The sequence below is a fragment of the Myotis davidii genome, unplaced genomic scaffold (assembly GCF_000327345.1).
Source record: "Myotis davidii unplaced genomic scaffold, ASM32734v1 scaffold1467, whole genome shotgun sequence".
NCBI classification, from domain to species: Eukaryota; Metazoa; Chordata; class Mammalia; order Chiroptera; family Vespertilionidae; genus Myotis; species Myotis davidii.
The window spans coordinates 584,837-595,672 of NW_006298267.1; the positions used below are offsets into that span (position 1 = coordinate 584,837).

At 51.8% G+C, this 10,836-nt stretch overlaps 1 protein-coding gene across 1 annotated transcript in view; it reads left to right on the forward strand.

The window, feature by feature from the left end:
• Positions 1-3,833: 3,833 nt before the first annotated feature.
• The window catches only part of TTC39C (tetratricopeptide repeat domain 39C), a 26,191-nt gene continuing 19,188 nt past the window's right edge, over positions 3,834-10,836 (forward strand). The window contains exons 1-4 of the mRNA XM_015570541.1: positions 3,834-3,904; positions 5,615-5,743; positions 8,046-8,160; positions 10,715-10,835. Coding sequence (XP_015426027.1) covers positions 3,872-3,904; positions 5,615-5,743; positions 8,046-8,160; positions 10,715-10,835 — 398 coding nt within the window. The 5' untranslated portion in view covers positions 3,834-3,871. The remainder of the gene's footprint in view (positions 3,905-5,614; positions 5,744-8,045; positions 8,161-10,714; position 10,836) is intronic.

A 10,836-nucleotide genomic window follows, 5' to 3' on the forward strand; every position in this document is an offset into this window, starting at 1 on the left:
TGAGTGTGGTTGTGAGAGTGTGTGTGTGTGCGTGTCTGTGAGGGTGTGTGAGCGTGTGTGTGCGTGTCTGTGAGTGTGTGAGCGTGCGTGTCTGTGAGTGTGTGAGCGTGTGTGTGCATGTCTGAGTAAGAGTGTGTGTGTGAGAGTGTGTGTGTGTGTGAATGTGAGTGTGTGTGTGTGAGTGAGAGTGTATAAGAAAGAAGAAAAGAGGGTCTTTCAAGGACCCATAAGAAGAGTATGTTAGGATCCAAAGATTTTGGTTAATATGATTCTCTGTCCCTGAAGCCCAAAGAGAAGATAAAGTTGAGGGCTCCCCTCATTGAGATCCCCTGCAGCAAGCTAGAGTGTGTGTGTGAGTGTGTGTGTGTGAGTGTGTGTGTGAGTGTGTGTGTGAGAGTGTGTGTGTGTGTGTGTGTGTGAGTGTAGAAACGCAGATTCAAGGTGTCACCCTTAGAAGAACCCGTGTGCCGTGCGCCATGCGTGCTCAGTGACAGGACATGGCAGGCTCCATCCCTCCACGGGAGTTGAGAGGAGATTGGAGTGAGTGATGTGGGTGAGGATGAGGAAGGGAGAGTAGCATGAAGCCTGGACACACTCTGCTCTGGTCACACAAAACCCGGTGGGCCCCCAAACCCGTGATGTGACCAAGGTCAGGCCTTTGGCACTGGCTGCTTCAGGCCCAAATACCGTTTTCACCCCCGGTGTCCTGGGCCAGTGGCCTTCCTCCCCTGCAGCCGGGGCAGCAGGGGGACCCGAGGAGAGGGTAGAGGGAAGTACAGGAGGTCGGCGAGTGGGTCGCAGAGAGAGTTTCTCTATTTCCGAACGCTGCCTGGGCCGCTCTCCCGCGAGGGGTTGGGGGTGGTGGGAGGAACTCGGCCCTGTGTCTCTCCCGCCTCCTGGTCTGCTCCCTGAATTAATCCGTGTGTGCCGTTCGCCAGCAGGTCCCATCTGGGTCCGTAAGGTCTGCGCGGGCCAACGCGGGGACCGGTCCAGTCCCCACTAAACCCTTCTTATTCCGGGGTGCCGTTTGTTCCAAGTTCTGAACAGGCCCTTCGCGTGCGTGCGTGTTGTTTTAAATTGAGGTGTGGACACGTAACATTATGACCCAATATTTGTATCTACTGGGGAACAGACAGAATAGGTCCAGGTAGCACCCGACCCCACACAGATGCAAAGCATGTTTCCATGTAAAACCATTCGTCCATTGGCTCTGTGAGAAGAGACGCCACCTCCTGGCTCTTGGTCTGAAGGTTGAGGTGTGGGCGGTGATGGTCGGCGCCTCAGCCGGGCGCTGTCCCCGTCCCGTCCTTCTTGCTCAAGAATTTCAGAACCTCAGAGGCAGGGACACAGGCGGTTCCTCCGTCCGACAGGAAGACGGTCCGTTATTACAGAGGGAGCCGGCGAGCGCCGGTCGTGGGCGGGACGCGGTGAGGAGCAGGTCCATCCTTCCAGGAGGGGTTGCTTACTCTGCATTTACTTATTTATCTATTTAATGTGTATTTTCATTGTGGATAGCGCTGCAGATAGCTCCCACTTTCCCCTTACCCCCCTCCCACCCCCCCCAGGTCTTCACCAGCTTATGGCCGCGCCCATGGCTATGCCTGTAAGTATGTAAGCCCCCCACCCCACACCGAGACGTGTTAGTCGGTGCCATGCCTCCCTGCTTCCGGTCTTATTTATTCATTTATTTATTGTTAATCCTCACCCGAGGATATTTCTCCCTCGATTCTTAGAGAGAGAGTGGAAGAGAGAGGGGAGGACAGAGAGAAACATCGATGTGAGAGAAACGCATCCATCGGCTGCCTCCTGCACGCCCCCTACTGGGGATCGAGCCCAGCACCTGGGCACCTGCCTGACTGAATAGAGCCAGTGACCTCCTGGGTCCATGCTCAACCACTGAGCCATGCGGGCGGGCGGAAGGCGCTTTAGGTTGTCGATAACGTGTGGTTTGGACGATCTCTGCAAGGTGCTATCAGTGCTGGCTCCACCTGCTATTGGCATTTGTGGAGATGAGAGAGTCGGTTATCTGTGTGCATGGCTTAAGATAGAGAAGGAACAGATAGAAATCTAGCCCTGGTGGTTTGGCTCAGGGATAGAGCGCTGGCCTGCGGACTGAAGGGTCCCAGGTTTGATTGGGATCAAGGGCACAGGCCCGGGTTGTGGGCTCGATCCCCAGTGGGGGGCGTGCAGGAGGCAACCAGTTAATGCTTCTATCGCTCTCTCCCTCTCCCTTCCTCCCTGAGATCAATAGAAATATGTTTTTAAAAAATGTAAGTCGCCCTAACCTGTTGGGCTCAATGGATAGAGCGTGGGCCTGCAGCCTGAAGGGTCCTGGGTTCGATTCCGGTCAAGGGCATGTACCTTGGTTGCGGGCACATCCCCAGGAGGGAGTGTGCAGGAGGCAGCTGGTTGATGTTTCTAACCCTCTATCCCTCTCCCTCTCCCTCCTTCTCTGTAAAAAATCAATAAAATATATTTTTAAAAAATCAATAAAATATATTTTTAAAAAATAAATAAATAACATAACATCAATCTACCTTTGCCCACCCCTGTTTAGACCACAGTCAGGCTGTTCATCCATCTTGGGTTGTTTCCGCCTTTGGCTTCGGGGAACAGTGTCTCTGTCCGTCCAGTGTTTAATATTCGGGAGAAACTTCGTTTTCGGTTTCCACGGGAAGGTTAGTACATTTGGAAACAGACAGGCAATTGCTTCTTTGTATTCTCAGCAGTTTTCCTACCTTTGGGGAAGTCCTGACACAGAGAGAGAGAAAAATAGAGCTGTTAATACTGATGGTTCCTTTTCAAAAAGAAGAAATCAAAGGGCTCCTGAGGCGTATTGGGGAGCTCTTTATGTTTGTTTTGTATCTGTTTATTTTGAAAAATGCCTGCATCTTCCAAAGTGCAGAACATTGTCCAATCAAGTCCCAGGTCCCGTGTTCCAACACGTATCCACGTCATTTATATAATTAAAAGGCTGGTAGGATTACTTTCCCGTCAGAAGGCGGTTAGAACTTGCTTTTCTTCTCAGTGCACATCTCGGAGTGGTTGTGAGCTTAAAGCAGAATGGGTGTGTTCCTGAACTTGAACTGGGAATGTTTGATTCGGTTTCCTTTTTGCTTGCACGTGAAATTGGGGAAGGACCGGGCACCCAGTGGGGGGCCGGGGGGGGGGCGGGGGGGGGGGGTGGGGGATGGCTGACTCTGAGAGTTCTTTAGAAGGGGAGAGTGGTTTGCGGGGTGTGGACCCGCGGTAAAACCCTGCAGTCCACTCTAAGAATGGTCCTTGTTTTATGTGTATAAAGTTTTGAACACATTTTGCCTTTTTGGTTTTTTTACTTTAAAAAAATATATTTTTATTGACTTTTAGAGAGAGAGGAAAGGAGGGGGATAGAGAGAAACGTTGATGGGAGAGGAAGTCATTGATCGGCTGCCTCCTGCACACTCCCCACTGGGGATCGAGCCCACAACCCGGGCCTGTGCCCTGACCAGGAACTGAACCGTGACCTCCTGGGTCAGCGCTCAACCGCTGAGCCACACCAGCGGGCATGTTTTGCATTTTTAAAACGAATGTTAACCGCCTCGGTTTGGGCATGTGTTTGCGGGTGGTGGGCTGGCTCACGAAGGCAGCCCCTCTTACGATTTGACTTTCTTGTCCCCCTGGTGCTGAAGGGGGGGCGAGGGGGGGGGCGGGGAGGGCATCTCCACAGACAGACCAGTGACCTCCGGCGTCTCCAACTATCCTCTCAGGGCAAGTCCAGCTGCTCGAAGCCCTTCCCTTCTCTCCCGCCAGTAGGACTGTGTCGTGATCCCTGCCTCGCAAATATTGTTAATTATTCCTATTTTGTTTTTTTAACAGAAATCATAGCCCCTTAATGAGCTTTGGAGCCAGCTTTGTCAGTTTTCTGGTAAGTTGACGTGGGGAGGTCCTGCGTGAGGCGGTGAACATATAATGGGCTAGTATGTGCTTCATGGCTCCTGCTGCACAGACTCACGATGTGAAGGACCCTGGGGAGTTCAAAACTGCAGTAAAGAGTTTTGCCTGTTAGCCAACACCTGTAAGAAAACTTCTCTCCTCTTTTTAAAAAGATGCTTATATTTCGTAGCGCATTCCCATTTTCCCAACCAAAATTCATTTTCAGTGAAAATGTAGTTATTTAAATATCTTTCCAAAAATTAAAACTGCATTTGAATGAAACAAAGTCAGACTTTGAATAATACGGGTTTGCTCTGAAATTACTGAATAAATGGGCCGGAAGGCAGTGCAGCCAGCAGAGCCGAGGCCATCGGGTGCTGGTGCGTTTTCAAGTGTAATTTCCTCTCAGGAATTGAGGGCCGAGGTCGCCGCTGGGTTTGAAAGTAAATCGCAATCTAGGAAACCCGATGCTTTTATTTTTCAGAAACATCCCCTAAACTGCTTTCAAACTTAATTTCTTGGAAAGCCATCATGGAATTGTAACAGAAAAGAAAAGAAAAAAAGCCCCAAGTAGAGACCAGTAGGAATGAAATAGAGGAAGCATTGAGATCCGAGATTTAGGAAGACAGACAGCAGCCGCGGGACGTGGGCCCGGGTTCCAGCCCGGCACTAGCGGCTCCGGGGCCTGGTGTTCGTGTGAGCCGTTTTCTCGAATCGCCAGGAAGAAAACAGAGTTTTCAGGGTCTTCTGTTTGCAAGAAAACAGCTGCCTTCTTTCAGGAACACGGTCCTGGGTGGGTGGGATTTGAGCCTGATGGAGACACACCAGAAGCTCGGCTGCTGGGGGCGAGGGAAGGGGTGGGGCGGCCGAGGTCATGGTGAGGTTGCGGGGGAGGGGGGGAGACGCGGGCCAGGGGGCCGTGTCTGTTTGGCTGGATTGGAAACGGGTTGGTCGTGCAGAGGAGGCCTGGGATGCCCGGCGGGCTGTGAGTGACGGGACTGCAGAGCTCACAGTGATGCGCCTCCTTGGATCCTTCCAGAACCCTGTGCCTGGCTCTGCCCCGTAGCCCGTGCACCTCGGAAACCTCAATTCTACAGGGTGGAAAGAGCAGGTGTCCAGCGGGGAAGGGATCACCCCACCCAGTCACACGTGGCCTAGAGCAGCGGTCGCCAGCTGGCGGCCTAAAACCTGTCCGGGGCGGGTTCCCCGTGGACAGCTGGGTTCTGTCCGTGAGCCCGTTGGAACCGCGGTCCCGGGAAACCCTGCCTTTCACAGAACTCCTGCCCGCGGTCTCATGCGGGTTTCTGTGTGGCACCCGATGGGGCAGCGCCCTGGGTGGGAAGAATGTACTTATCAGTGAGACTCGTTATAAAAGCTGAGCTAAGGACGAGTCAGACATGACACCGGGCTTTTGTCTCCGTGGTTATAACTAAAAGTAAAATTGTAGAACAGCAGGCGCCTGGCACTTACTTCCGTGTGTTTCTTCGTGCGGGTGCAGTGGAGGTGTTTTCTTACTTCATGCCAAGGTGCTGCTGTTGTCGCTGTTTGTAAATGGATAGGATGTGCTGCAACGTCCTGACTCTTTTCCTTGCGACAGATCGTTTAAATGTTTGTGTAGTTTGGAGTTTGGCTGTAATAACTTGGTGTAAATTTTCACCCGCTTCCTGATTCATCCCTGCTTTCCCCGTTTCTCTCTTGGAAGAACGCCATGATGACATTCGAGGAGGAAAAAATGCAGTTGGCGTGTGATGACTTAAGAACGACAGAGAAGCTGTGCGAGAGCGAGGAGGCGGGCGTGATCGAAACCATCAAGAACAGAATTAAGAAGAACGTGAGTGCGAGTCTTCGGTTCACGCCGTGGGCCCCTCGTTTTGGACGCTGCTCGTTTACGCGGGTTTGGTGTTTAGAGCATAACTGAATGTGTTACTTGTTTCTTAGGGCTTCTGGTTATTATAAAACATATTCCTTGTTTTGTTTTGAGGGTTTTGTTTTGGATATTCTTCTATTGATTTTTGGAGAGAGAGAGAGAGAGAGAGAGAGCAACATCGATGTGAGAGAGACACATCTATTGGTTGCCTCCTGCACCCACCTTAGCCTGGGACCGGGGAACAAGCCTGCATCCTAGGTATGTGCCCTTGACCGGGAATCGAACCCAAGACTCTTCAGCGCGTGGGCCAACGCTCTAACCACTGAGCCACCAGCAGGGCCATTCTCCCCTGTGACCTGGTTTGTACTCATCCCTCTTCCGAGAGGTCACTTTCTACAAGGACCCTGGCCTCGGCCCGAGCCTGCTGGGTGTCTTCTCCAGGCCCCACGGGTCCTGGCACCTTGCCCCTCGGAGCGTTCCTGCGATGCACAGCGAGGTAGCTTTCCCCCGCTAGGCGGTCTGAGCATTTGCATGTCTATCTGCAGTATCTGGTCCTGCCCAGCACGTGTGTTAAGTATTAACCTTGGTGACGGGTCCTTGCAATGTAAAAAGCCTTTTCACACACAGGAACTCGTTAGCCCTTCCAGCAACACGCAGAGTAGACGTTGTTACCGGCAAAGGATTAGGCTGACTTTTGCTAAGCGAACAAAACAATGAGTGCTGGGCCGGCCGGCGTGGCTCAGTGCTTGAGCTCGACCTATGAACCCGGAGGTCACGGTTCGATTCCCGGTCAGGGCACATGCCCGGGTTGTGGGCTCAATCCCCAGCGTGGGGCGTGCAGGAGGCAGTCGATCCATGGTTCTCTCTCATCATGGATGTTTCTATCCCTCTCTCCCCCTCCCTTCTTCTCTGAAATCAATAAAAATATAGATTTTAAAAAAATGATTGCTGGGCCTAGATCAGGAACAACAGTGACCATGATGAATTATGATGATCCTGAAAAGGAGAAAACTGGTCCTTCTGTCAGGCATACTGTGTATACTGTGGTCATATTTGCAGGAATTTCATCAGCTCGTATCATTGTGAAAGCAGATAAAAGCGGTTTTGCTTATTTTGTTCAAGTTTACTTTGTATTAAGAACGCAGTGTCTTATTTCAGAGTCATTTTTCTTCATTTAGAAACATTCTTTACTGTAAAGACCAACATCTTATAAAAAGTAGGATTTTTTGGTTTTACTCTTTGCTTATTTCTTTTTGAAGGCCTGCAATGATTATTGATGTCCTGAGCACACATTTCCTAATATATTTAAACTAGAGGCCCAGTGCACGGACTCGTGCACCGGTGGGGTCCCTTGGCCTGGCCTGCGCCCTCTCTCAGTCTGGGGCCCCTCGGGGGATGTCAGAGAGCTGGTTGCGGCCTGATCCCCACAGGCCAGACTGAGGTACCCCACTGGTGCATGAATCTGTGCACCGGCCACTAGTAAGCATATACGATCTTTGGTTCATCTCTTCCCGCCTTTCCCCCACCCCCCTTCCCTCTGAGATTCATCAGTCTGTTCCATGTTTCCATGCCTGTAGTTTCCACTCCTGCATTGAGTGTCTGCCTCCTGGTGGTCAGTGTGCATCATAGCTACCGGCTGGTCTGCTGGTCGGCCTGTTGCTTAGGCTTTTATATATATAGATAACCTACAGTTTAGCAACGGATATGAACTATTATAGAGACAGTTACCTCAGAGTATGACTTAAATTTCGGGTCCTATTTGTGATTCAGTCAAAGCTACTTTTTAATTCCAGGGAAGTCTCTCCTTAACACATGTAGGAGAGAATGTAGCCAGTTTCCATCACATCTCAGTTATGGGCACCTAAGAAATGAACCCTAATTAAGTCTTACCTGACGGTGGATAGCTACCTTCAGGCTTTCTACTTTGGGGAATGTTTTGTGCCTTTAGTGGTTTTATTTTGGAGAAGTAGGAACTCACGTAGTTTTATAAAAGGTAAAACCCTGCAGTTCTGTGTTGGCTTTCCTGGTCCCATGAACTCAGGGTTTTTATCGGTTAGGATTCTGGTCTTTGGGTCATGATCATTGTGTTGTGAACAGAATGAAGCCGCACCCGTGGTCAGTAAGGAGCGGCCAGGCTCAGGGGGTCATGTGGTCTTGGCGTCTCGTAGTGGCCATGTCTCAGGGAAACCACTTTGCACAGTAAGTTCGCAGCTGCTTGGAGGGAGCGTTCTTGTGGGAGACTCACGTGCGCTTCTTCCCTCCGCAGGCGGACGCCCGGAAGTCAGCGCCCTCGATGGTCGACCGGCTGCAGCGGCAGATCATCATCGCGGACTGCCAGGTGTACCTGGCCGTGCTCTCCTTCGTCAAGCAAGAACTCTCAGGTACCGGCCGCATCTTGTGAACGGCCTTCGCTAGTCAGTGTGCAGTCAGTGATCCTCTCATTTTCAAAACTAGAGGCCCGATGCACGAAATTCGTGCAGGAGTAGGCCTTCCTTCCCCCGGGCTGCCAGCACCAGCTTCCCTCTGGCTTCCGGGACCTGGGCTTTCCTCCAGCCACCAGCAGGCACCCGGGACCCGAGCTTCCCTCGCAGCCCCGGCTTCATCCAGAAGGTCGTCTGGAAGGACGTGCGGTCTAATTAGCATATTACGCTTTTATTATTATAGAAGCCTCACATTTCAGCCTTTGAAAGTCTGTGGCACCGTCCTGTCCATTGTGACTCAGTGGATAGAGCGTCGGCCTGTGGACCAAAGGGTCCCGGGTCCGGTTCTGGTCCAGGGCACGTGCGGCACATACCTCCGTTGCAGGCTCCTCCTGGCCCGGGCCCTGGTCGGGTGTGTGCAGGAGGCAGTCCATCAGTGTGTCTCCCACATCGATGTTTCTCTCTGTCCTTCCCTCTCTCTGAAAGTCAGGGGAAACATATCCTTGGGTGAGGATAAGAAAGAAAAGAAGAAAAAGCGGTGCCTCTTTGGGGCCGGTAACCGGTTACTCGGGAAATCGGGACACGGTTCCGAGCGGTGTCGCGTGGGTCACTTTTAGTGCCAGAGTCTCTGTTCATCCTCTCGTCTAAGAGAGTGGCCATGCTCAGGGGGCACCAGTGCCACCGACAGACAGACAGACAGACTGACAGGCATTTTCTTGGTGGGAACCAAGTTCTGTTGTTTTGTTTGTGTTTCAGGGAATTGTTATTGAAGGCCTGAGCACATACTGACATTTACTGGTCGACTTGAACGACCTACATTTTAACCCTTAGAGAGAGATATGAACTAATTTCTTAATTAGTTTAAGAGAAATATTTTCTTTAATTTTGTAGCTTTAAGATCTTGAGTGGTAAATAATAGCATATTAGTTTAACATGAACATTCTGTAATTTATTTTTTGTGAAAGTACATTTTTATTGATTTCAGAGAGTCAAGGAGAGGGAGGGAGAGAGAGAAACACCAGTGATGAGAGAGAATCACTGATCAGCTGCCTCCTGCACGCCCCACACTGGGAATCCAGCCCACCACCAGGCAGGTGCCCTGACGGAATCGAACCCTGACCTCTGACCTCTGCCTGGGCCATTCTGTAATTTAAACAGTTTCTTCTGGACATGCATGTGTTGTTTGCTTTTAAAAAGGTGTTTTACTCATGTACGGTGTTTCTTTCACAAATTGCCTTGAGAAGTGGCCGCCTCCTTCCTCCGGCGGGCTGATACGCGTCGGTTATTGTCCCACGTGTCGTAGACGTTTAGGCAGCGCTCTCGGCTCCTCCCCGGCCACAGCCTTTGCTGACTGTGATACTGATGCTGAAGTGAGGTTCTGGCAGCACGGAGACCTCAATCTCTAATAGGCGTGTGGTGATTTGCTTTGCAAGTAGCTCGGTGTTTGTTTGAAACAACAAGTATAACCCAGAGGGGGCTTCCCTCGCCTTTAGAACCCACGGGGTTGTCACACCATAAAGTGTTTATTCCTGCTTTGCTGAGGCCCATTTCTCAGAAAACATTTAAAAAATATATTTTATTGATTTTTTACAGAGAGGAAGGGAGAGGGATAGAGAGTTAGAAACATCGATCAGCTGCCTCCTGCACACCCCCTACTGGGGATGTGCCCGCAACCAAGGTACACACCCTTGACCAGAATCGAACCCGGGACCCTTCAGTCCGCAGGCCGACGCTCTATCCACTGAACCACCCCGGTTAGGGCAGAAAACATTTTTTGTGGATAATTTTCTTGGGGGAAAAACTCCTGGGACGTGTCTGTTATAGGCGCCCCTCCCCCAGCCCTGGAGCGGTTGGCACACGCCTGCCTGAGCTCCAGGTGGACGTGAGTCTGTGCATGTTGTTACTGCCTCACCCCCGGGCATGCGTCCTGACCCGGAATCGAACAGCGACCTCCCGGTCCGTGGGCTCTTCGCCATCATCGCTGGCGGGGCTGGGAGGGTCTCCGTCCCCGTGGCCCCGAGCACCTGGATGGTGGGGTTCGTCACCCCCTCCCCATCGAGCGGGTCACTGTTAGTCGCTCCTGCTAATCAGTCCCTGAGTGTGGACTGTGGGCGAGCTGTGGCCGGGATAAGGGTGACTGACCGTTACGCTGCACACTTACCCCGGGTCCGAGTTCTCAGGCGCTTTCTCCCAAGCTTGTCCCGTGTCCCCTGTGCCCAGTGGGGGGCGTGCAGGAGGCAGCCGGTCCGCGATGCTCTCATCATGGATGCTTCCCTCTCCCTCTCCCTTCCTCTCTGAAACCAATACAAACATATTTTTAAAAAAGAACTAAAGTATTTTTTTACTGGTTTGCAGCCCTGAGTCGTAGAATGGCCTGTAAAGCCCCCCCTCCCCCCCAAAAAAATAAAAAAATGAAAAGGACGCAGTGTTGCCCGGTTTGAGGCGCTCTTGCACGCCCTCTGCTGTCCGTGCGGGAACGGTGCCTGCGCGCTCACTGTCGCTCTCCCCCGCCCAGCGTACATAAAAGGCGGCTGGATCCTCCGGAAAGCCTGGAAGATCTACAACAAGTGCTACCTGGACATCAACGCGCTGCAGGAGCAGCACCAGAGGAGGCCGCCCGGGGAGCCCTCGCCCGCC